Raw genomic sequence first — 25,500 nt, forward strand, 5'->3', positions numbered from 1 at the left:
AGGGGGAGCATACCATGCAACTTACAGTCCTAAAGACACTCACGTTTCTCTATAGCTTTTTGATTTTTCTCTCTAGTTGATCAAGCTTTATCTAGTAGGGCGCTGCCTCTGTCCCCCAGCAGCCCATGGTTTCCTGAGGTGAGAACTGCCTCCTGCAAGCGTGGTACATTTTCCTGGTGTGGAGTGCACAGCGAAAGCTGGGACAGCACGGTCCCAGAGTCTGAATTTGCATTTCCAGTGGGCAGCTTGTTCAGATTTTTCACTTGCAGGGACATGTGTACGAGCTGGAAGCAAGGGATTGCCCTCAGGGCTGAGTGACAGTTCCAGATGGATCAAATTCCAGACTGGAAGACACACCCTCTGAACAACTGTGTAGGGAAGAATCTTTCCAGAATTTCAGCGTTTCCTGAATGGCTATTGATTTGTTTATGTTGCTTTACACAGGAGCATAGTTCATAGTCCAAATCGGACAGTAATTTTACATGCTGCTGTGTTCCATCTGCCTCCATTGTCACCTGGCTTTATTGTTCCAAAGCACCTATCAACCAGAAAGATATTTCACACGTCCTCAACAATGAGATCAAATTTTAGCCTTGTTAATTCCTGTGAAACCCTAGCATGGGTTGTAAACACGTTAGCCGTGCACTGAGATCTAGCACTTCAGAGTTAGAAACACTATTGTGTCATCCAACACCACCGAAATGCCACCGCCTCTGCTGTAGAGCTGGCACGTAACTGCCTGCCGTAGCACACAGCGCTCACTGTGCTCCAGGACCCTACTTAGAAGAGTTTGAGTCCTGGATAGCTGAACGAGAAGAAAAACATGATCCATAAGGTCAAACACTTGGAAGAATATGAAATGACACAGTAAGTATGTAAATGTATTTATGCTTTGCAAAGGACGCTAGAATGGTTATTTGGCATTGTAATCAAAAAGCAGAATTGTGCAAAGACAGAAGAACAGAAGGGATTTCCAACAAGCAGTTATGGTGTCTACGATGTGATTTTCTGCAAGAAGAGTGAGTAAAGGTGAGGAATGTCTTAGTGTCAGAGGGAAGATTTTCTTAAAGGGAACTGAGGAGTCACAGAGGTCTCTTCAGGCCACCAGACATGAGGCAGAACTTCACAGAGTCAGCCTCATCTGTTTTGCTTTGCACTCTGCCCTTCACAGTGTTCTCTGTGCTCATGCAAGATTTTAAAGAGTAAAATAATAAATAAAGGTGACAGATGCTTATAGTTCATCTGTTTTACTGTCTGTTTAGATATCTAATGTGGTACAAAAGGTAAAAAGTTGGTTCTTTCTCCAAACAGTTTTTATGGTGTACTTCAGGGATAATGAAATCAATGGTCAGTATGAAAATGAAAGCCTTTAAGTCTCACATTTCACATGGTAGCTTCCCAGCAGCCTGGTGTATCATTCAAGTTGCTTGTGCTTAGCGGCACACAATGAAGAACTGTGCAGAGACCCCAGGACGCAATGTGAAGAATGCCTGCGCTGCACAGCAGCACTGAGCAAAGGAGCGTGGGCTGCTCAGACTCAGAGGCGGGCTGTGATTGCTGCGCATTCCCTCCATGTGAGAGAGCTACTTGCCATGCTCTTCCTTTTCAGCCTGGACTCTTCCATTGCACAAGGTGTTATTATGTACATGTATATTAGGCTATCTGAAACTCGCTTCAGTGCGCTTTGCTGCAACAGCAAACTCTGTCCTCATCTGTACAGAAGGTGTAGTGTGTAATGGCTCTTTAAGAAAATCTGACTTGCTTCTAGGACAGGTGCTTGAACAAATGACTTATAAGAAGTGTCAGCATGTTCTTCATACTTTTTATCAGGGTACCTGACCTGAGAAGACAGTGGGGTAGCTGATCTCTTTCTAGGTGACTTGTGGTTCAATCTCCTAGATCTCCTAATGACATTGTGTCTACTAGGAGGTTATTTTCCTTCAGTATTGATGAAGTTTCATCATTTTATGCCATCAGGAAATTTGGTTGAGTAAATTACTGTCATGTAAATGGAGGAGATAAAAAATACCTTTATATCACATTTTTAATAAAATTAATTTATAATGTCAGTTTCCCCATCTTGTTTTGTCCTCACCAGATACCTAGTAATAGGACAAGAGGAATGGCCTCAAGTTGCACCTGGGGAGATTTAGATTAGATATCAGGAAAAAATTTTTCTCTCAAAGAGTGGTCAGGCACAGGAATGGCCTGCCCAGGGAGGTGGCAGAGTCACCGTCCCTCATGGTGTTCAACAAGTGCCTGGACAAGGTGATACAAAATATGATTTAGTAGCTTAGTGGGTAGTATTGGTGATACTAGGACGGTTGGACTAGATGATCTTGTAGGTCCTTTCCAACCCCGTTTCTATGATTCTGTGATTTTCTTGAAGTTTGTATGTTCTTACAATGCTGGGTAGCAAGGATGTCAGTCTTCATTCATGTTGCTTCCACTTGGTGTCCCTATGCAGAATGCCTGCAGAAAATATATTTTCTGTTGACAAGTATGTCTAGAAATCTGGACGCCTTTTTTTAACCACTAAAATGTTTACATAAATGATGACAAGGTGTTTACATGAATGCTCTCTCACCCATATCCAGCCTAGCATTAAACTAATTAAACATTTGGAGGTTTTTTGATTCATAAGTATAGTTCAGCTTCAATCACTATGAAGTAGCAATATTTATCTTATTTTAGTAGTATGCTGCAGTATATCTCTGTAGTACAGCATATAATAGTGACACTTGTGAAATGCAGTTTACTTTCAAATATATCTTGCATTTTACAGAGAAAAAAAAATTGCTGCTGAGCTCTTCTGTGAAATTTGCCAGAGACCTGTGTGTGCTCAGGGTATTTTTAAAACGAGCAGAAAAGAGAGGACAGTCCACATTATGACTCAGCTTCTTTAACAAAGAAGTAACTAAAGAAAACTTATTAGCATATTGGAAATGGGAGTCAGGTGCTATAGTCAGATGACCCTCAAATGATCGTTACGGAGGAGTGACCAGAGCATAAAAGCATCCTATAAGGGGCACATGAGGAAGGGTTGGTATTGTTTTAAGGGCTGGGGAGTATGTAAGGTCTTGATTACAGAACTAAGGGGGTGGAGGGCAGACAGTGAGGGCCTTAATTTGAAGGCAGAAGACCTTCATAAATAAAAAGATAGTTAAGAATAAATCAGAGAAAGTAGTGTTTTATAGAAAACTCTGTAGTTTATTTTGGCTTAGAACAGGAAATCTTGAGAGTAAAGAATTGGGTTTAGAAGCACTGTGAGAGTGGGCTGGGTTTTTTTCTCCCAGTGGGCTGTAATGTAGTGAGAAGCTATATGACTGCTGCTCTTTTGTGTGGCAGCCCTTAACAATATTGTTTAGCTCCAAGCAATGAGAACATGTGTATGGCTTTATGAGACTGTGTTATCGAATGGATGACTTCATAGGATGTAGGATCAAGTTATGATGCATGACTAAAGACGGTTTAGTCTCTGAAGTTGGACCTGCCCTGGTTCATGAGGGCAAAGGCAGGTAGCTTTTTACTCACCCAAGGGTTAGTGCCCCAAACATTCCTGCTTTCTTATCTGGGTAGAAAGCTGTCGCTGTTGGTACATGTACTACCACAAACAGCAGGTCTGCTCTTCCTTCTCTGTGCTATTTTTGAGATCAAGAACTTCTGGCCCTCAAAAGTCATCTAATGGTATGCAGGAGGGATTATGGCTCACAGGAGATAGCCTTCTAGTGGATGTGTGTGTTGCGTATTTAGTGATTTGAGCTAATCATCTGTTTCCTAGTTTCTGCTCTGGGCCATGCTTATCAGCTGTGCCAGTGAGACATGTCCTGGCACAGGAATATTGCTGTTGGCAGTAGGGTGTGATGACAGAAGATAATATTGTTAAAGAACAGGAGGCCCTTTGCAGGGCAAACCCACTTGTTCTGAATTCCTTGGTTTATTGCTATTATCAGTGCAATCCTCATGGTAATTTCTGTAATGTGAAGCAAAGCATTTTTTTGAACTGATACCTGTTGATTCATGTGAAACTCTGATCTTGTCGTTGGAAGCTACGTCTTTGCATTGTAGTGTCTTGCTCAAGAAGTCCAAGGAGTATTTTCCCCAACTGGGATCAATGCTGGTCTGAAGCTGTCCAGGAACAGCTGTTAGCAAATGATACACGTGACTTTCTTTTTCATTGTGAAGCAGAGAGATCTCTTGTGATCTCATGCATATCCTATTGCATTTTCAGAACACTGCCACTGAAGTCCAGCATACCTGCGTGATCTTGTCGTGGCCAGCTTGTTTACTCTGATTGCATCCTGTAAAAGCAGGAGAATAAACTTTCTTTTTTAATTTTTATTTTTCCCCACTGTTGGAGATGCTCTTCTAGTTTGAGCAATTGGACAGTTAATGATCTGAGTCCAGGTTATAAGACAGCTGGAACTCCAACCTCCAATTATTTACTAACTGAAAATTATTTGCATTAATCATGCAAGGAACCAGAAAAGTAACACAGCACTAAGGACTCAAGGATCGCTATATTACCTGCCCGTTCAGAAGAAAAATCATGATTACCCTTTGATTTAAGAGCTGAAATAATATTACCAAGTTATGACATTGTTAGTTATCCAAGGCACGTGAACTGCAGTTACTAAGAAGGATGAGCAACAATGCTTGCTCTGCGTGTGATGACTTATTTCTCCTGAGAGGAATAGGAACATTCTCTCCTCCTTCTTGTAACTGACTGTAAACTAACCATTGCTTTGTAGTCCTAAAGATATCTTTTTCCTATGTAACGCTTATTCCCAGTCTGCACTGATGATTCTCCATGAAGTAGCTAGTACTTAATTGCATGTAAAGAGATCAGAAGTGGGACATGGGTACAAGAAACTAAGTGTGAGAATAAAAACTAGACACAAGCCTGAGACACGTTCACCAAGCCAATATGAAAATCAAGCCATCTGCTTTAAGTGGAAGTGAGGACTATAGCCCTTTATTACAATATTTTCTCTTATGGCTCTAGTATATTACAGACTTTTTTTGCATGAACTGAAGTAATTACTACATAGGGATTTCAAAACTTACTTGTAAATGTTAATATATCTATAACAATTTCATAGAATGGTTGGGGTTGAAAAGGACCTTAAAGATCATCTGGTTTCGACCCCCCTGCTCATTTATTTGAATCTTTTTTATTTAAAACAAACAAAAAAACAACAACAACAAAAAACAATCAAACAAAAAAAAACCACCACCACCACTTTAAATATTGGTTATCAGGATGAACACCAATGGGGTAACCTCACATTGCTCAGTTATAAGCTGCTGACCTGCCCCTCAGTTCTCAAAATACGTGGTTACCTCTTGGCACTGGCCAGCTTCATGATGTCAGCAGGGTGGCCTAATTGTCAGCTACAGATTGATTTGACTTCATCTGGTTTTAGGAATTTGAAAGAAGGCTGCGCTGTCTTTCTGCTCTAATCTGGGACTGTCAGGGAGAGTGCTCAGGGGTCTGAAGCTGTTGACAGGAAAGAAAAATCACACTTCTGGATTTAAACAAGTTGAAGTTGTAGAGGTTTGTGCTCAATCATTGAGGAAAAGCTGGAGCAGCTCCAGAAGTGGAGCTTGATGTGAAGTGCCAAGCTCACTGCAACATGGAGCTGCTTTGCTCTTGTGAATTGAGCAAAAATCCCTTTATGTTCACCCCTTTTTGTGTTTTGAGAAACTTCTTTATTATACAAACCAATAAAATCCTTATTTAAACATTTTTTTCCAGGTGTAGGGCTAGAAGCTCTACAGCATAGACTATGATCCCAAATACCAAGTCCGTTTTGTTGCATATACAGCTGTGAGTCTAGCCCTTGAGAGGAGTACACCAGAGGATAAGGATATGAGTAGAGATCAAATATTAATGGGTCTGTTCTATCTGTCTCTAACATGAGATCATGAGATGATACGAGCCAGAAGTAACTCAATGTTACTCATGGTATAGTAGGACTGATATGAAGGCAAATTCAGGTTCAGTATTTGTCATGCTCTTCTCTCTGCGGCCCAGTGATACTCAGTTTTAGGCTTGATCCTTTGAATAAATTGCTTACTAAAAATGGATGGGCAAACAGTGGGAATTTCAAAGGTCTGTGTTCTTTTTTTATTTTTTTATTTTTTTTTAATTTTACAGCTCAAACATCTGTTTATATGATTAGTTGCTTAGCAATTAAGCTGAGTAGTGGTGCTTTCTCTCCTACAGACTCAACTCTTGCCCAGTGAATAACGTAAGGTATCTTAAGCAAGAAATTGAGTTTATAGCTGAGTGTGATTAAGTGATCAAGCTATGTTGACACAATTTTTGTCATAATGTTATAAACCCATGTACATCACCTAATTGTATGCTTTTGTCACTCCACTAAACACTAGAGACTTAAGTATAGCCAGAGAAGGAACGACCACTTTATCCAATGGATTAGAAAACTGACATGACAAGAGTTTAAAGCATGATAGTGCTTTCAGCACAGGATGTTTCAGGGTGAACTCTGTCAGCAAATAATTACTAAGAGTCAGCAGGTTGCCTCTCATTATAAAGTTAGTGATTAAAGCGTTAACCGGAGCCTCCCCGTAGGTGTAACCGTGACTCAGGGAGCACTCCTGTCAGCAGCTGGGAGGAAGGAAAGCGGGTAGGTAAATGCTCCCGACATGCACCGAGGTGTGGGGAGTGTCCTGGGTTGCCAGCACTCTCAGTTTGTTGAGCAAAATAGTAATTACCAGCTCTGTGGGCTCCACAAGGTAGCAGAGGCGGCTGTCAGCTGGTGCCATGCTGTCATGCCTCTCCCAGGGCTCAGCGCAAGGTACGTGAAACCCCTCTGCTCCTCCTCTGCTCACGCGTGCAGGTAAGCGAAACGCGAAGCTGGAGCTGTTCTGCTCGCTGTGTAACCTGCAGCGTCAGTAGAAAGCAAGGTCCTTCGCAGTCATCCAGAACTCGAGTCAAATTCCTTTCAGGTAATTAGGGTGCCGGAGGGAAGGAGAAATGTGCAGTCACTCAGAAATTCTCATAAAAAGTTCCGAAATCTCAAGGCATGAGTCACTTGTGATAAAATAGGTGGATAATAGGCAGTGCTGCTGCTCGCTGCGTACGTGGGCACGAGCCTTCGCCGCCCGTCGTTCAGTCGCCAGAGGGACTGTAAAGGTTACGGCAGTCACCTTGTCTGCTCTTTAGAGTGAGTAGAAGCTACCTTTCCTAAGGGACCTGAAATAGCAAGTAACTTCGTAGTAACGGGTGCTTCGGGTTTGAAATCCGTTTGGTGCAAGCCCTGCTGTGTAATCCTTGCTGGTGCAAAGGGAGGGAGCCTGTGGATCTCTCCCCCTGAATGCTGAGGGGCTGCGTTCCCTGATAAACAACAACTGACTCTGGGTTTCTGTAATCCAAGCCAGTTCTGAGCGTGCCTGAGCAGAGGGGTTGCACTGTTTTGTGTGTTGGGGTAGTGCAGGGTTCTGTGCTGTAACAGTACGTTTTTTAATTGAAGTGTAAAAAAGTCTGGAAGATTAAAAAACTTGTCTTCAGTTGGGAAAAATGCAAGTGTTGGGAATAAGTTTCTTTTGGTTAGACCTTTGCTTTGGGGTAAAGCCATGTAATTTCAGAAGAAAAAAATAAAGGAAAAAAACTCAAAAGCATAAAGGCTTGTAGAGTTAGAGCTGTGGCTAGGTAAAGACCTTATTCTGCTGATACTGAATGTCTTATGCACATGAATAAACCCTAAGCTCATATATATATATTTTTTAAGATATAATGGTTCAAAAATATGCTAAGTAACAGGCACCACAGAGTGTAGAAGATGACTTAGGTATTTGTATGTGCTGTCATGCCTGCAGAGCAAAGCTTGTGCCATACAAAATGCTGTTTGTATGTTTGGCTGATAGCTAAGTAAATAGATAGCTGAGCCTTTTGGTTTCTATATGAGAAAGTGAGAGTGCTCACACCATCCTGACATCCTGTATTCTTGGAATGCCTTTGGGAAGCACAGGGTCAAAAGACATAGAAATCTGCAGATGTTTTTGTGGGTTTACTTTTTCTTAACACTGGTAGGAGCACTGTATAGCACACTGATGGCTCTGCAGTCCCCATCTTAACATATAGATGTGCCAAAAAGCACATCCAGGCAGGAGCATCCAGCCTCTTCCCTAGGCTGTTACATACAAATCCTACATACAAATGCTGCTTTGCTGCTCCTCCTTGGCTTAACTCTGGGGGTTGGGTGGCCCTCTCCTACCAGCTCTCCTGCTGCAGCCACCTCCTTTTATCCTTGTGTAAAAACCTGCATGGATGCTTGCTCCTACCTTTGCTTTGTCACTGAGCCACTGTCCTGTCCCTGTGCTGTCCCCTGAAGCAAAAGACTTTAGAATCACTGCATTTAATAACACAAAACAAGACTTGTCATCTTCCCTTCCACTAACAGTTGGACTTTTTCTTGTGAAGAAACATTTCCAGTGAGACAAATCTTGTATGGGATTTTCCTTTAGTGTAGTTGTTAGATTTGTCGTGTACCTAATGTGGCTGTTGATCCTGTCACAGCTTTGGGATTGTGTAGTAGTCTGCTTTTCCTTATTTACCTAGATTTCTCTGATAGTGGCAATCTTTGATGTCTGAATTTGCATCTGCCTCACCTCTCACTCCTGTTTTCCCTCTGTTTCTTTCATTTCCTTCCAGTTGTATTTTAGGTTTCAGGCTTCCTCCATGTGTGAAATTTCCCCTTAGTTAAGTCTTAGGCCATGAGGTTGGCCCAGCTGGGGTCTGACACCAAGGCGTTGCCTATCTGAAGGGATCTTGTGGTTCCAGTCCAATTCAACGTAACGTGGAGACCTGTTTGATATGAAGCAAGTCAGGAGATACAGTTGGATAGATGGCCATGGTCTCACACTGTTGGAAGAGCTGGAAAGTCAGCACTTTTTGATTATTTCATATTGAAGGGAACAATGGAAAAAAAAATCCCCCTCATCTCTTCAGTTTGCTTCCTCAAATAGCTGCAGGGAAGTGACATGTAAGAAAAACAACAACAACAACAACAAAAAGAAACACCAGGCAGTGACAGAAAATGTGACAGCCCTGTGGATTTAGGGAGTGCAAGTGTAAATATGCTGTCAGCTGCGGTGCCATATAACTGTGCTGGGGAAGTCACTGCACGCTCTCAAGCCACAGGTTTCCGGGATAGTTACAAATCAGGGCTGTACGATGTTTTAATGACATTTATTTGCTTAAATGATGCTAATACCTTGCATAAAGCACCAAGTGAATAAACATAGCTCGCAGACTCATGCTGATCCCTTGGGGAACTCCTTCTCTGTGATGGGAGCGTGTCATGTGTAACTCAGAAGGCAATGCATGAATTCAGTCAGCTGCCAGGGAAGCCCCCTGGCTTTTTGGGCAGGGCTGTCCCTTCAATCCTGCTGCTGCCAAGGAGCCAGCTCCAGGGGTGAGCTCCTGGTTTGGAGGTCCCGTGTCATTCAACTTCTGAGCACCAGCCGAAACGCGCTGGTGGGAAGGGCATGTGGAGGGGAAGCTTGTTAGCTCTAGGGTGTGCGGGTAGAAATGTGCTGGGCCATCCTGATGAGCAGCAGTGCTCAGAAGAGTGAGGAAGGTGGAACGAGTGTTTGCTGGGCTTCTGCACCAGCTATTGGGAAGAGGCCTGCTTTTGTCCAGGGCTATCAGCCAGTGAGGGAAGGAAAAGGGGGAGGTGTTGGTGATCAACCATTGCCATCACCAAATCCACTTTGGTTTCAGTGTCAGTGCTTCAGTGGCAACCAGCAGACTTAAGTTATGATCAAGGATTCCTAAGGCAAATTTAGTTAAGAACCTGGCACTACCAAGCAGAATAGGCAGTTTAGCAGTAATCCTTAGCAGTAATTTTTGTGTAAAGATCACTCCTCTTAGTCCATAGCGATAAGCTTTTTCCTTCTTATGAATCATTTTATGGTCAAATTTCTACAGAGAAGTATGCAGCTCTGAGCAGTGGGGCTGGAGTCACTGCTCTGGCCACTAGCCGCCCGGCTACCTGCTCTTCTTCACGAGTGGTTTCCTGACCGATGGCAGGACACTCGAGCCTGTATCCAGTTATTCAGGTGCCAATGTACACAAACTCCTCTGCATCTTTTAAAACCATTTTGAAATGAGGTTGGCATGGGCAGTTGATTCAGCTAGAGGTATTAGTAAATCGTGTAAAAGCAGATTTCAAGGTGTGGCCAGTGGTTACTGCGCTCAGTTGAGAGGCCAAGAAACAACATTATTAGTCTGGGGTGCAGCAGTCTTTTCTGTATATACAAACTCATCTCTGGACAGAAGTCCTTGGGCCCACTCAGATGGATTTCACCTTTATGTGAAATCACCCAAAGCACAGTGGGTTTATGGGGTCCGTCACACTGTTTTCAATGAGCCTTTGCTCAAGCATTTTTTGAACCCCCATCTGCTCATGTAAGGTTCGTTTCGGTAGTGCACTTGGATTTTAGGGGTTGTGAAATGGCTTCTGACGGAAATCTTCTACATGTTTTGTAGGTGCAAGACAATGTATTTTTATGCAGATCATCTAATTTGTCCACATTTTTTTCATAAGTCATGCATCTTTGAACTTTGATATGTAACTTTAAAAAAGCAGCACACTGGTGTAGAGTCATTTTTACATAAACTATTCCCTTTTTCAGCTAGCTGTGATCTTCTTAAGCTTTAATTTCCTTTCTAAATGGATTTCCTGGATGCTACTTGCCATTGGTACTGTTGACAATGAACGGATTTTCAGATGGCTTTTAGTGGGCTGCCCCATGCAGGCTGACACCAGACTTAAGCCAGTCTCCTGGAATAAGCGCGAATGGACATCAAGTGCTGCTGGGCAAATTCCTCTGTCGCAGCACCCGAGTAAGACAGAAATAAAAGTGGAGTCATTGACTTGCAGTACAGTCCTTGGGGATTCTACTGCTTGTGATGCGATTCACCTTTCCCTGTTTGCCACTTCTAGGGCTGTTTTTTTTTTTTTTCAGTGCAGTATCAGTTGTCAGTCTTGAGTCTCTGAGTCTCTTTGGTTCTTTTGCTCTGTCTGCCTTTTCTTCTAATACCTGAGGGTGGATGAAAGCAGCCAAGACTCCATAATTAAGCGTATTCAAGAATGTACTGTTGGAGTCTCATGAGCCTGGCTTTTTGCCTACACAATATGCTGAAATCTCTGCGTGGAGATCTGTAAATTGTATTGCTACATCACTTTAATTATAGCCTTGTTCTTGCTTTAATATTGCAGCTGGCTTCTTTGTGTGCTGCAGGACGCTGCCAGTGAGCAACGCTTCTTCTCTTGCCTAGTCCTACTAACCTGGTTAAGGGTGGTTTGCTGAGTCACTTTTTTTTTTGGTGACCCTGGGCAATGCTCTATCCATAATTAACAAATGAATCCTAAGCAGTAAATGGGTTTCAGTCTACTAAGTACTGAATCATTGTGATGGAGTTTAAGGGTAATCCTATAACTCCTGGAAGAAGTCAGGGCGTATGTAGGACTTGGGATTTAAACCACTGCGATATGCTTGGTGGGAATGGCTTATAGCTTTTTTACTAGGAGTGGGAAATATTTGGATACTGAGGATAAATAGAAAACAGCTGAAATATGTGTATTTAAGCCCATTGCTTGAGAGTCTGGGTCTGTTTTGCTTTGCAAGCTAAGGCGTCATTTTTGTTTTTACCATTCAGTCTTTCTTAGTGACATTAGTGGCTGTATTTTTTTTTTCCTTTTGTTTAGTTTCATCTCCTCTGAATAAATGAAGAAAGTGACTATGAAAGCACAGCATCTACCTTCTGTTGCCATCAATGAGAAGAAGTTTATAACCAGGTAAATTATTATAAAAAATAATAATAATAAAGTAGTGACTTTGCTCTACTCAAGTTACTCTACATTAATTCATTAATTGCCCATCCAGAAGAGCAGCTCCAGCAGCAATGCCTGCAGCTTGGTTCCTGGGAAGTGTCTATAGAACAAAGTGGCCTTTTATATTGATTTCAAAAACCAGAGCACTAAACCCTTTGGTCTGTGGATTTTGTTTATTAGGTAGAACAGCACTTTCAAAGGTACTGAAATAAAATTTCAAATTACGGAAGACGACCTTCATGTCTTGGAAATTTATTGAAATGGAATGTGGATTCCAGTGTTGAGCATGAGTTCTGCTAGTTTGAAGCATGGGGCTTGGTTTCAAGCACCTGATGGCAAGGTTTCTTTGCGGAGAAAGATGTATCAGGCTGCCAGTTCTGTTCTGTGGTGAGCAGAAGTTCTTGAAACTGTTTAGAAGAGGCTTGGAACTGTACACGAACTGTATTTCATGGGATACTTTTCCACAGTTAAATCTGTCTGTTAGGAATGTTTCCTAATGTTGCTATATACCCTGAGCCTCCTGGTGTATGGTTCCATCACCTTGTTAGGGAATGGCTTTTTCCCCTGTTGTCCAGAGCACAGGAGCTGGAATAAATGGCAGTTTTCTCACATCATTTCTATCCCTCTTGACATTACTGTGGGAGCATGGGAGCAGCTAATTAAATGCACCCAGGGATGGGGCCTGTGGTAGAATTTCTCTAACTGCACTAAATATTTTCATCTGAACTTTGATACTCTTATACGGGTTATGTGAAGTGCTGTTGATTTCTCCCTTTTTAAAGAAGGTCATCAGAGCTCTGCCAGGCAGTAAGTGCAGCCTATTTCTCCTAAATGCTTGGTCCCTTTATGCTGCTACTGCTTTGGCACATGCTGGTTTCATGTCATACCATGGTTTCAGGTAATTAGTCTGTGTTAATATTCATATGCTTGGTATACGAAAGCATTTGGACATGTTCCAGATGAAGCAGTCTTCATACTTCTAGGTATTCCGTGTGCACTCAAACTTTAAACTCCCTCCCATTGCAATTTGCAGACTCTTGTCCTTCTCCACCTTGAACTGGCTGTCATGCAGCTCCTCTTCCAGCTGTACCATGCAAATCGTGCTGATGTGGCCAGCCTGCTGTTTGAGGATTGCAGAATGGCCGGATCAAAAGGGAGACCAAGGCTTGGCTGACTAAAACATCATGTGTCTGAGCACAACCGCTATAAATATCCAGGGGTAAATGCATAGGTCTCAGGTGAGAGGAGGACACAAGTGAATTGTCTGGGATTAGTGTTTGGAGTGAACATATGATGCTTTCTCTTGTGGTTCACCACAAGGGCACTTGACCTTACTGCTCCCTTGTGTCCTGCCTTCATTACTGAAGAAACTGGTGAGGCTGCAGTAAATGCTACCTTTTGGGGGTTTGGCAGTAAGAAGTTTTTCCAGTTACTTAGCTTTGGCTTCATTAATCGCTGTGTTTGGCTATTGTCGTGAAGGCATGCTCTGAGGAACTGTATTGCAACACAAGGGAGCCACTGATTCTTCTGGCAGTGTAACTCGGAGGAGATGGCCATCTGCCTCCGTTAGGGCAGTCCTTAGTGAAGATGGGCTGTGCTGAGACTCACTGTGGAACCAGCAGACTGGTAGGTGTGGTAATTCTTTCTGGGGCTAAAAGAAGAAAATAGCCTTGTCTCTCCGTTACACAAGGACAAAGAGGTCTGTGTGGGTTACTGTCAAATCTCTCCCTCGGGGCTTTTCTAATGGCTTGCCTGGTTTGTCACCGTCTGTTGCACTAATGCAAGAATGAAACCCAGAAGATTTGTTTATGCAAACTTCTGTGGAAGTTAATAGGAAGGCAAGAAAGAAAAAATCTCAGAGCTCACTCTGCTAAAGGTTGAACAGAGCCTGTCCCGCAGATTACCCTTACCACGTCGCTCTGCTTTTCGCCTGGGACTTTAATTGCCTTTGCAGCTGACATGGCCTAAGAGATGGGCCTCAGAGGCAGACTCAAGCCCTTAGCTATTCCCTCATCTGTCCTTGGGGAACTGACTTCTACAACTTTCCACTTGGAAAAAGCTTGCTAAATAACAGCTGTCAGAAAAATGATTGCCCAAGATGTTAGGCTGTGAAGTATAAAAAGATTTAAGTTTTCAGCATCTTGAAAGCAGGATCAGCAGATCTATCACAACATCTGTCAATCAAAAATATGGATCTCATACTTGGACCTTCATCTTGCGTTGCATCTGGATTCTGCCTGTGTATGAGGCCAAGATGTGCTTAATCTTGCTTACCTCTAGCCAGTGTGAGGAGAATTTTGCTTGTACCTGATTCATATCGAAGTGTGTGGCAACTTTCCATTTCGGAGGGATGGCCTGAATATAATCCCCCACGGCTCACAGAATGAGGAATGAGTTGTTCCAACACAATGGAAAGAAGGTCCTCCACCACCCGTATTTATAGGATTTAAAATTGAAGTGACTTGAAGATGTTGAAAATGCTGCTTTAGGGGCCAACAGGATTGATAAAGCCACTTCCAAATATATTTTGGAAGTTGTAGTAAGTTAATGAAGTAAATAATTTACATCCAGTCTCAGAAGGGAATGCAGTTAACCTTGCTGAGTTCGGTGGTGCAGACCTTGCCCTCATATGACCTGCTGAACAAAAGCCATGTTTCTCTTTTCTTTTCCCTCCCTCCCACAGGGATGGAAAAGGATCACCAAGCAGCAGGGCACAGCCAAGTTCAACTTATTAAGTGGAGCGAGCAGGAGATAAGCTGTAACAGGAAAGATATTCTCATGCTTGCTGCCCCATTCCAAACACACACACGTTAACCATTTCCCCTGCTCCCCCCAGCTTGCTCTGCGGTGTGTCAGCAGTCTGGCCTAATGAGAGGTGTCCCTGCTCATGGCAGGGGGGTGGAAATGGATGATCTAAGGTCCCTTCCAGCCCAAACCATGCTGTGATTTGGCAGTCTGGCTGGGGAAGGCCATGCTTCACTGGGCTTGCAGACAGTGGCATGCACTGGTCCCACCACCAGCGCTCTGTTTCAGTAAGTTTCGGGAGTTTACCTGTGTGAGCACTGCCCCATCCACTGAAGGAAGAGGCGGGTGCTACAGCTCTGTGTCCCTGGTGGAGATGCGCCGGGACAGAGCTCCACGTCGTGCTGTTCAGAGACACTCTAGTCTGGATGCCTTGGATACACAAATGGTGAGAGGTGACTGAGACGCGAGGCAGCTGCTTTGAGCTCTCACGGAGACCGTGGACAGCAGAGGCTGAGGATGGAAGAAGAGGGCAGGTGTCACAAGCCACAGGAGAGGGTGATGTATGCCCTTGGAGTCAGACTGTATGATGGAATCTCAGGAGAAGATGCTTTTGTTGTCTAGCTGTTGTCACTTCAAATCACATGCACCAGTTTCTACCTGCATGTATTTCTTTGTATAAACCATAATTCTTCTAGTTTCTTGTACTAATTTCTTGGATTTCTTACATTCTTAGGTGCAATACCCTGAGCAATGCTGTCTTTTATTGCACTTACTGATGGCACAACCTGATCATAGAGATGCTATGAACTAATACTCATTTGATCCCTGAAAATGGCCTTCCTAACTGCCCTGCGATGACTGAGAGCCTGGGCACACTCCTAGCAGAGATCACTCTTAGGCTTGTCATCTCTGATAAGGGTGCTGCTGTCACCATTGATAACGTCCCTGTGTGTTCTGGGACGTGGCTGTGCTGTGACCGATACAGGAAAACAAACATTAAAAATTCTCCTGAAACTCTTTGTGCCAGTGTTTCCTATTCCCCAAGGTTGTATCATTAACTCCCTCATTAAATGTATTTCTCTCAAAAGCAGGTGTTTAATGCTTTGCATAAGGTTTCTGTCAGTGTAGTCCTGCACCTGCAAGGTTCCTTTATTTGATTTTCTTGGTGAACTCTGACTGTTGCAATACTCAAAATGCAATTTCTCTTATGCATCGTTCCAGTGTGTGATGTGTTTCAGTGACACTGCTGTCAGTCAGTTCTGCAGTTTTTCTACTTACTCTCAAAACTGTTGTAGGAGTTGTAACAGCACTTCTGTCAGTAGGTGGGTCTTGAATAATTTCTCTAAGTCTCTGTGGGACTTTACAGTGAGAGGAGCTTTCAGATGCCGTTTGTTTTGCTGATGGTTGGGCTGTTGTAATATTTCACGCTAGACGGAACATGGAAATACCAGACTCTAGTAGGAAATAAACTTGGTGTCTTCACTTGTGACTGAAAGACGGTGCTTTAAACTATCTTGATTATTAGTGATCTCATTTAGTTCTTAAAGATTGTCAGTGAGGCAGAATTTGTACCTTTCCATGCAATTGTTTCCTATGCTTAATTACCCATGCTGGTGGAAATTACCTCCTTAAATTATAGTCTAAATAATCTTTAATTGGAATTGGTGTGGGGAAGGGTGCTTATTTCTTGGTGATATTGGCTCATACCGCTTACCACTCCACCTGTTCTCCTTTGGACTCCTGTCAGCGTGGTGTGTATCCTCCTTCAAAAGCTGTGCTAAAAAGCAGAGTACCTTAACCAAACTCAACCTTGAGCTGTAATTCAAGCAGATTTGCTCTGATGAGGGTGTTGCCATGAGGACCTGCGGTGGTTACTTTTTACCCAGCAGCATGGCATTGTGCCCTCGAGACCCACTGGTGCTTACCAGTGACCAGCAGGTGCTTTTCCAGAGTAATCCAAGCAATCGCACCCCGTGCTGTGTTTGTGCAATGTAGCTTTTATGGCTTCTTCCCTGCTTCAAGGCCCTGTGGCAGCAGTGTGAGTGATGTGGGTTGGCTGCTGCGTGGCTGCTGTTAGCACAGGTGGGAGCAGCTTTTGCACCAGATGTCAGTGCAGAGCTGGCATCGCCCCTGCCCTGTGCTTTAGAAAGCACGTACTTAAAATCCAGTAGCTGGAGTTATTTCTTCCCAGACCAAGTCCCAAAAGGGAGCAGGCAGTGGCTTAGGCCTAGAAATATTGATGTTCAGCAGTTCTAATTTCATTGTTTTGAAAAGCTATCAAATTTGAGAAGTTTTCTGAATCCCTCTTCTGCAGCGTTGTGAAATTATCAAGGATGGAGATGGGCATTTTCTGCTAAGGTTTCTCTTAATATTAAACTTCAAGTCTCATTAGCACCTGTGGGCCTCACACTGCCTTCTGTGCATTTTTTTTCACAGCAGAAGGTTGTGCTGCCTTTTTTTTTTTTTTAATTGCAGTGTGGATTTCTGTTTGAAATCTGAGATGATGGGCTTGTTATTAATTCTTGCTTGTTGGCAGATGTTCTCTTCATATCCATCCTTTCTCTTCTGAGCAAAGATTTAGCACAAAACTGTAATGTTGCACGCGGAAGGAAACTGAAGTGTTTTGTCTAGGCACACTGTAGGCATTTTGAAGTCAGAAGAAGTGTAGAAACAAAAGAACATTGAAAACTATGTCATGGAGGAAACAAATTGTAACCTAAATGAAATCTGCAACTCTTGTGTATGGGAGTGCTGTTCCTGTTTGCTTTCCCCTCACAGCTCTAACAGAAGTCCAAAGTACAAGTTATTCTACAGCAGTGTTGTTAATGTCACCTAAGTCTAACTTATTTCCTCTGTGTATTAGGTCTCTAAAGAAGTAACTTATAGGCAACCCAGTCTTCTGATGGAATTTTACTTGTGGAAAATGGTGCATTATTAACAGACCTTTACAGATTCACTGGGTAACACAGATACAGGGTGTTATTCTCATACCTAAGCCCTGGATTTTACAGCAATATACATGTTTTAAAATTATTATTTTTTTTAATTGGGATCTTTTATTCTAGAGAGCAGCTCAGTTCTCTCCTGAAGACCTATAACTCTTACTATTCTGATCAACAAAATCTGCAACTGTCACTTAATCAGGTAAGAATTTGTGCAAATATAATACAAAGAGCATAAAGTAATAGCAGGAAAAGCACTAATGGCTGCTGATGCTTAATGCAGTTGGACTGAGCTATATGGGATACACGTTGCATGTTAATATGTTAGCTGAAATACGTCACTGGAATCAAAACACCGCAGCCATGATAGAGCCAAATGTATGAGGAGAAGAGAGCAGAAACAGGTATGTTAAGACAAGTGGGAATTTAAGATTATGAATTGCGATCTGCTTGCTGTCCCATTCACAGGAAATTATTCTTTGGGTCGACCTCTCAAGTCTTACATCATTAGTAGGGAGGGAGCAGAACTGCGAAGCTTTCTGCAACGTGCAGTTCCTCCCCTGCCCCTTCAGCCTGAACCATCTGCCTGTAATGGCAGCACTGCCGTCACTCGGGTCATTTTACAGACTACCAGTCTCTCCTCAAATGTGAACATTTAGTACAGAGAACGTGCTTGTAACCACAGACCAGGCGTTCCCCTTCTGTGGAGACCAGAAGAGCCCACATGGCTGAAGGACTGATGGGGGCCTGAGTCATGTCTCTGATACCAGAGTCCCTGGTTTAGCAGTCTGAATGTTCTTTAGCTTCACAAGCTGTGTCTCTGTTGTTTTACCTATATCAGGACTGAAAGGACATAGAGTAATTCTGGGCAGAAATGGTCTGAAAATGGGCAGTTTCCAGCTGTCTTTCCCAGCTCTTTCTGCTGGGACAAAGGCTTAGTGACCAAATTTGATGTCACCAAGAATGGGCTCTGGTAACGCTTTGGACTGATGCAGTGCCATGTGTTGGTGAGGATGACTTCATTAACTTTGCCTTCCTTCCTTGCCACTGCTTGTTCTTCCCCTTTACCGACTTCTTATCACCCTGGTTCCAGAACAGCTAGTCATCCAAAGCAGAACGAATAGGATTTGGTTTCTAATTGCATGAAATTATGGAAACATTGGTAGGGAAGCGCCTCTGGAGGGGTCGTGTAGTCCAGCCTCCTGTTCAAATTTGGAATAATGCTGACACAAGACCAGGTCAGCTGTGGCTTTAGCTGAGTTTTGGAAATCGCTAAGGAGAGCGATTCCACCACCTGTTCCAGGTGCTAGCCTCAGTGATTTCAGTATATTCCTGTTTCTTTGAGGGGAACTTGCTTCTCCACATTGATTACTGAGCAACATTAATTTTTCTTCCTTTTTTTTTTTTTTTTTTTTTTTTTCCCCAGCGAGAAGGAAGTGTACCATTTATTGAAGGAATCTTGTCAATATTTTGGGGACTCCGACATCCTATCCGATTAAAAATTCATGATGAGAAGCAGCTACCTTCTTTTGTAACCTTGAAGTCAACAGAGAATGTGGGTTTGCTCCCCGGTAGGAGGTAATGTATTAAATTCCATAAGAAGGAGGCAGGCTGACATTTCAAGACACCTCGTTTAGGTAGCTTCAATGGCTGTAGCTGATTTCATATCCCAAATTCCTTAAAGGCTGTGGTGGTTGATAGCACAGCAATAATCAGTGTCAGGTGTAACTGATCAGGCCTTTCACCAGCTCCTGTTGGGCAGAAAGATTCATCTGGCTTCTAGCTTAAGAACAGTCAAGGAGGAGGCTGCTCTTGTCTATACTGATAATTCCCATGCAAATACTGGGAAAATTATGTACATCGGAAATTATTAAAAAAAAAAAAAAAAAAAGTATGCATATATACATATATACACCCAATAACATATGCAGCCCCTGAAAGATCTCCTTTTGGTACACATTCTACAGCATGAAGCAAAAAGCTGGTAGGTTAGTGCCAAGTGGTCATCTGTCCCAGGGTATCTTACCAGATACTTCAAGTCTGTCATCATTGCTTCTCATGGCTAAGTTAAATTCAGGAAACAAAATACTTACTCTGTGTAAAATCTGATGTTAAAACACATCAGAAATATACACAGACGAGTTGTGCCTTCAGGCAGCTGCCTATCAGATTTTTATATCAGTATTCTGTGTTGATCTGAGCCCTGCTAGATTGCCCAGATCTTTATAATTGGTTTAGGTGCTTAGAATATTTTTTTTTCTGTTTTTAAGATGATTTCCAGAGCTTTGGTTGGTGAATTTGGAATTACATCTGACAAACTGAAGTTGAGCAATTTGCAATATGGAGGCTGAGCCAATGTTTACCATGATTGAATCCCTGATAAATTCTGTATTTAAGAGCTCCTTTTCTTAGTTATTTGTCATCGTAGTTTGCATGTGATACATGTTTGAATTGTGGATTTAATTCTCCCATTGTTGCAGCTGTGTAGCCCTGATAAAACCAGGGGCAGTCTTTTCCCTACTTCTTGCTGTTGAAATTAATGGGTAACCCCACAAGGAGTAACCAGCAAAGAACTTGAGTCTGAGGCAGATCTGGTTCTCTTGGCTGACCTTCAGTAGGTCTGCTGATGGTCAGTGCATGTGGCCTGTATGATATGGTCCAGTCTGGCAGTTCAATTTCTCTTTGCCTTTTATTCCTTCAAAAATATACGACTGGTAGCAGATGTGAATCTGAAGGTAAATATTAATTCATGATCACACAGATGTGAAACTGCCCTGACATGCTTTAAGGTATGCAGAACAGCTTGACTGTTTGATCTTAAATGAACTTTCTAAACACATGGAACAAAGCTGAAATAGTTGTTTGGCATGCTCATTGGAGTTAGATGAATATTGTTGTGACTGTATATACGAAATCATTTCTGTCTTTTTTTTTTTTTTTTTTTTTTTTACTGTTTTCCTACAAATTGGTTTATTCTTGGTCAGAGCAGTAACTGGCTAGAGACTTTATTCAATGAATTATGCAATTAATGTTATGCATAAAGTTGACTTTAAAATAGGTATTCATCTCAGGAGCTGGGTTGAATTCCCTGCTCCTCCTACACAAATGGTTTGGAAATCTCAAGAGGGCGGTGTATGCTACTATAATCTTTCCTGTCCCTGTCTGTGTAACAGAAATTACATGGCCTGTGACTGAATGACAGCGTTTTTCTGTATGCCCGTGTGTTTTCCTACCTGTGATCAATCCATGGCATTGCTGTGCTTTATTTGCAGTAATTCTTCACCTGATTTAAAGGACATCATGCTCAACATTCAACAGGCTCTAAATGGGGTTTTGTTACGTTTGGGATCCCTTGTCATGCTACATTTTACAAGCAGTAATTTATTAGGACGTGAACTAAAATTACTTGCTCTGTATTCCACATTGAAGACTGCAGTTGTGTTCTGTTAGGTTTTGAACGGGGATAGGAATGTATTACATGAAGCCAGGCTACTAGATAAATTGAATTCACTGAGTTAATGAGGAATAATTAACTGTAAATATATGTTTTATGTTTCAGCGGAATGACACGCTGGGGAGAATTTGATGATCTACATCATATTAGCGGGGAGACATTGAAATCTAATGAAGAAAAGCTGAACCCTGAGAAAAGTTAGTGTCTGTGCTCTGATGTTCACTAAGAAATTTTGCAATAATAATTTGATATCCTAGGTCTCCCCTCTTAGCAAAGGGAAATGCTTCTCCGTCTCTGTTATCTCCATCTACTACGTGCTAGTGAAATAGTGACATGATTGCCTAGTGAAAGCGTGGTTGTACAGATAAATTTTTAAATGACTGGTGCTTACAGGTTGTCTTTTACAAAAGAAAAAAATCTCAAGAAGTAAGCAAAATAGCAAACTCTTGCCTGTGTCCGCTGGCTTTTTGTCATGTGCCCATGCCCAACTCCTCCACAAAAATATAAAATAAAATAAATTCCTCCACCACTAACCTTCTTCCTGTGTTGGTGTTGGCAAGGAGGGTGGTGCAGCTGTACAATATGCTGATGCGGTTTCATTTGTTTCATTTTGTCCAGGTTATTCATGTTATGAAAGCAGCACTCTGAAGTCCAAGAGCGAGCAGGAACATGACTGTGCTACCCTGCCCAGGGCGGTCAGCGATGGTGCAGCTGTAAGGAAGAGGACCAAGTTCCCCATGATAGCAAGAACAGAAGTGGAAACGCACAGGTTTTCTATTAACGGCCACTTCTACAACTATGAGGTACAGATATAGATGCTGGTCCTTCTTCCCCTGAAGTTGGGCACTGGAGCAGAATAAAGCCTCCAGTGAGCTTCTGGACCTCTCCTGCACTCCCTCAGACAAGAGAGGTGCTCCCCCCTTAGTCCCCTGTGTGTGGCCAGGCCTTGGGCTTTGGAGGGTCACAGTGGCCCTTCCTTCCCATGGGGAGGCCTTCCCTTCTCCTGGGGATACCGTGTGCCCTTTGCTGTACACTAACTATGGCAACATACCTGCCAGCTTGCTTTATCCCAGAGCTGTGCTGTGTTAGATCTTCTGGAATCCCAGCCACTAAGTACAGGAGTCCTCAAATTCATGCCCTTTGCTGTTGGTTTTGTTTCCTAGACATCAGTTTTTACTCCAGCTTTTGGATCAGAAACCAAAATACGAATTAACAGCTATATGAGAACAAGAGAAGTAATAGAACAATTGCTTCGAAAGTTCAAGGTAACTCTGCGTGCTTGTAGAAGCCACTACAGCTGTGTTCTAGAAATATTAACTTAACTCACTTGAGTGGTGTCCCACCAGCACTGTGTGACAGGCAGGAAATAACTGGAAGTACAGAGTACGAAACAGCTTAGAAAAAGCACATTTTGCAACACAAAGCACAACAAAAGACAGTTTTTAAGGAGAAAGTTGCTGTTACTTTCCAAATGCTTCATGGCTCTTCGTCTAGAAAAGGCATATCAGGTGTACAGCTTGCAGTGAAGAAAGAACCGGGGAATGGCTTCTTTATACCTTCTTGGAAAGAAGGGGAAAATGCTGCAGCACCTTCAGCATTACCCAGCACAAAGGACGTTTAATGGACGTAGCTGTGCTTCCCTCTAGTGACAGGCTCTAGTAATTAGATTTTTCTTAGAAGAAAAGAGAGCTTTCATCTAACCCGAGTGCCTGGAATACACATTATCTTGGACCCAGGCACATACAAAGCTCCAAAATGCCACAGTTAAAATAGTACTCAAGGCCAGTTTGTCCTATTTATTTATTTATTATTTTCCTTGTGATTTGTAAAAACTAAAATGTTACAGATGCTCTGGAAAGATCTTTTGTTTTCGAAGATGCTATGTTGCTGCCTTGGGCAATGTGGTAGTGTTAGTAAGGATAAGGTAGCGGGGGTACAGGGACAAAGAAAATGCAGCCTAGCTTTAGATCTTACCCAAATCCAGTATCTTTTAACTCATCCATAGACAGTATCCTAATTACAGGCTTTGATTTAAACATTTGAGTTGAGAAGCAGGCTATATCTGCTGATGATGCAGTGCTCAGGGGATACATTGGTCAGTCTGAATAGCCTTTGGTTTTGTGTTTACAGATAGAAAACAGCCCGCATGAATTTGCACTTTATATTATCCATGCATCCGGAGGTAAGCCAGGCATCATTGTGTGATCATTTCATCTGTAATTATCCTCTGCGTATGTGTGGGGGCTGCTGATCTTGGAGCAACAAGATCCATCACAGGCAACTGCCCTTGCTCAGAGTGTCTAGGCAGTGTGGCATTTTGGCTTTTCTTGGGACCCCTTAGATATGTGCGCTTCTCTGATGGAGAGGAAAACCTGAATAATTGTGTCCTGAGTGCTTTCAGAGTACTGCAAGTACAACTCCTTCAGCTAAACAGTAATGTAATTACTATTTAATTTAATGTAATATTACTATTACTATCCTGTAATTAAAGACTGTTTAGAATGCTCTTCTGCTGTAACTTCTGTTCTGTATGGCTGCATGGCAGTCTTGGGATGCCAGGCTCCAGCTGGCAGTGTTAGGGGATATTTTAATTGAAAAAGTGGTACAAGGCTTTTAGAGAGTGCTAGGAGATACCCAGACTGTCTTTGAAATGTTAATCTGATGAAAATCAGCATGGCTAAACATAATTCATTTGGACTTCACAGTTTTAAACATAGTCTTGGTTCCCCCAAATGCCTAACTGAAAGTATGCAAAATTTATTGGAAAATATACGCTTATACAATGTAGTCCAACTCTATTACTTAATGAAAAACATGTTTTTTTTTTTTTTTTTTTTTTTTTCTTAAAAGCAATACCTAAAAGAATGGGAGAGACAACTGAGGAGCATGTGCCTTAAATGTCAAAATAGAAATTTGAAAGGATATTTGAAAATTATGAAGTAGATTTTATTTGTTAGTCATTGACAAGCTCTCTGGCCTGGAGCCAGTCTCTTAAATGTGTACTTGGCTACGTAAGTTGCAACTCCTTAGTGTTGTATGTGCCAACATCTTTCAAAATGCATAGCTCAAATTTAGTTACCACATCCTCTTGAAAATATGTTGGAGACTCGCTCTATCTGTAGCAATTGCACATCAGACAAGGATAGGATCTTTGCCAAGAAAGAAGACGTCTGATTGCATGAGGTTTTAGAAGCACTGTTGTATGTTCTGTACATCATCGCATTACTTTTAAATCCCAGAGAAGAAGCAGTTGAGGAGTGGAGACATTCCCTTAGTGCACAGACTTCTGCAGGGGCCCTCAGAGAAGATTGCCAAGTTTTTTCTCATGGACAGGCGTGTGGAAGAGGTCAGCGGCGATGTACGTATATCACCATTCCAACAGTTCACAATGTTTTTCTCCAGTAGTGTACTCACTAATGTGCATTTCTTGTCATCTTCTTTATAGGTTGCTCAGTATATTCAATTTCATCTTCCATTTTTGGAATCAATCCTGCGCAGAATAAATGAAGAAGAACAACAAGAGATTCAACAAACTATTGCAAAGTAAACAGAAGTAAAATTAGAGGGTCACTTTAAGTCCAGGAGAATATTTACAATCATGGGTTGGCTCAATAGACAAATGTATTTATGTAGCAGCGTGCAGTCAGAACGCTGTGCTCTGACTGCTTACACAAAACTTTGTGAGAATTGTAATCGTTTCTGTATCCTGCATCCCTAAATGAGCTGTTGCTGTTGACATTTCTAGAGCGTATACCAGACTATATGTAGAAGGTGGGAGCTTTCCGGAAAATTAGGAGCCCCAGGGTAGCTTTGTTGTATTTTGTGAAATGTCTTAGTGACGTGGTTTGGTGGAGGACTTGTTAGTGTTAGGTCAGAGGTTGGGCTAAGTGATCTTGGAGGTCACTTCCAACCTAGATGATTCTGTGATTCTGTCTTCTGAGCCTTAGACTACTTCTTCAGTTTCTGCTTGCTGCTGTGTAGTTCTCTAGAATGTATCAATGCAGCAAATAATGTGGTACTCTTTAAGGGGTACAGCATTCACTTCAGATAGGTGTGAAACTCTTAATGTCTGTCTAGAATCGAATTTCCAAAAAATTGTATGAGTTCTTCTGAAGGTAGCTCAAAATTCACAATGGGCATGGGTTGGAAATATACCAGTATTCCTAAACATATGAGACCAGAGGTCAAAAGCAATGCGAGTCTACCAGCTGTGGATCTGTTACCAAATGACCATCAAATCATTTTGAATCAAAATCGCCAGGGAATGAAAAGAAAAAAATAGATAGCAATTGCCATTTTCTATCAGAAATGCTTTCATTCCAACTTTTTCACCTTTTCAACTGGCATGTTAAAATTGGGGTTTAATTTTTGAAGCATTCTGTCAGTAAATGCATTCTCTCTCCCTCTCTCCCCCAGATACCTTAAAGAGAAGCAATTGATAAGACAGCACCTTCAAAATCGAACTGTTAAAAAAACAGAGACTACTGTTTGA

General features: G+C 42.2%; 1 protein-coding gene across 1 annotated transcript; it reads left to right on the plus strand.

The window, feature by feature from the left end:
* Nucleotides 1-808: 808 nt before the first annotated feature.
* On the plus strand, nt 809-25,500 carry RASSF6 (Ras association domain family member 6; the record flags this gene model as incomplete). Its single annotated transcript, XM_084286602.1, has 11 exons — nt 809-867; nt 11,742-11,831; nt 17,678-17,756; nt 18,981-19,132; nt 21,114-21,205; nt 21,627-21,811; nt 22,172-22,273; nt 23,139-23,190; nt 24,248-24,366; nt 24,454-24,551; nt 25,425-25,500. Exons 2-11 carry the CDS (start codon nt 11,761-11,763, stop codon nt 25,498-25,500), a joined length of 1,026 nt encoding a protein of 341 aa, XP_084142728.1. The 5' UTR covers nt 809-867; nt 11,742-11,760.

The sequence above is a fragment of the Netta rufina genome (assembly GCF_964035555.1).
Source record: "Netta rufina genome assembly, chromosome: 4".
NCBI classification, from domain to species: Eukaryota; Metazoa; Chordata; class Aves; order Anseriformes; family Anatidae; genus Netta; species Netta rufina.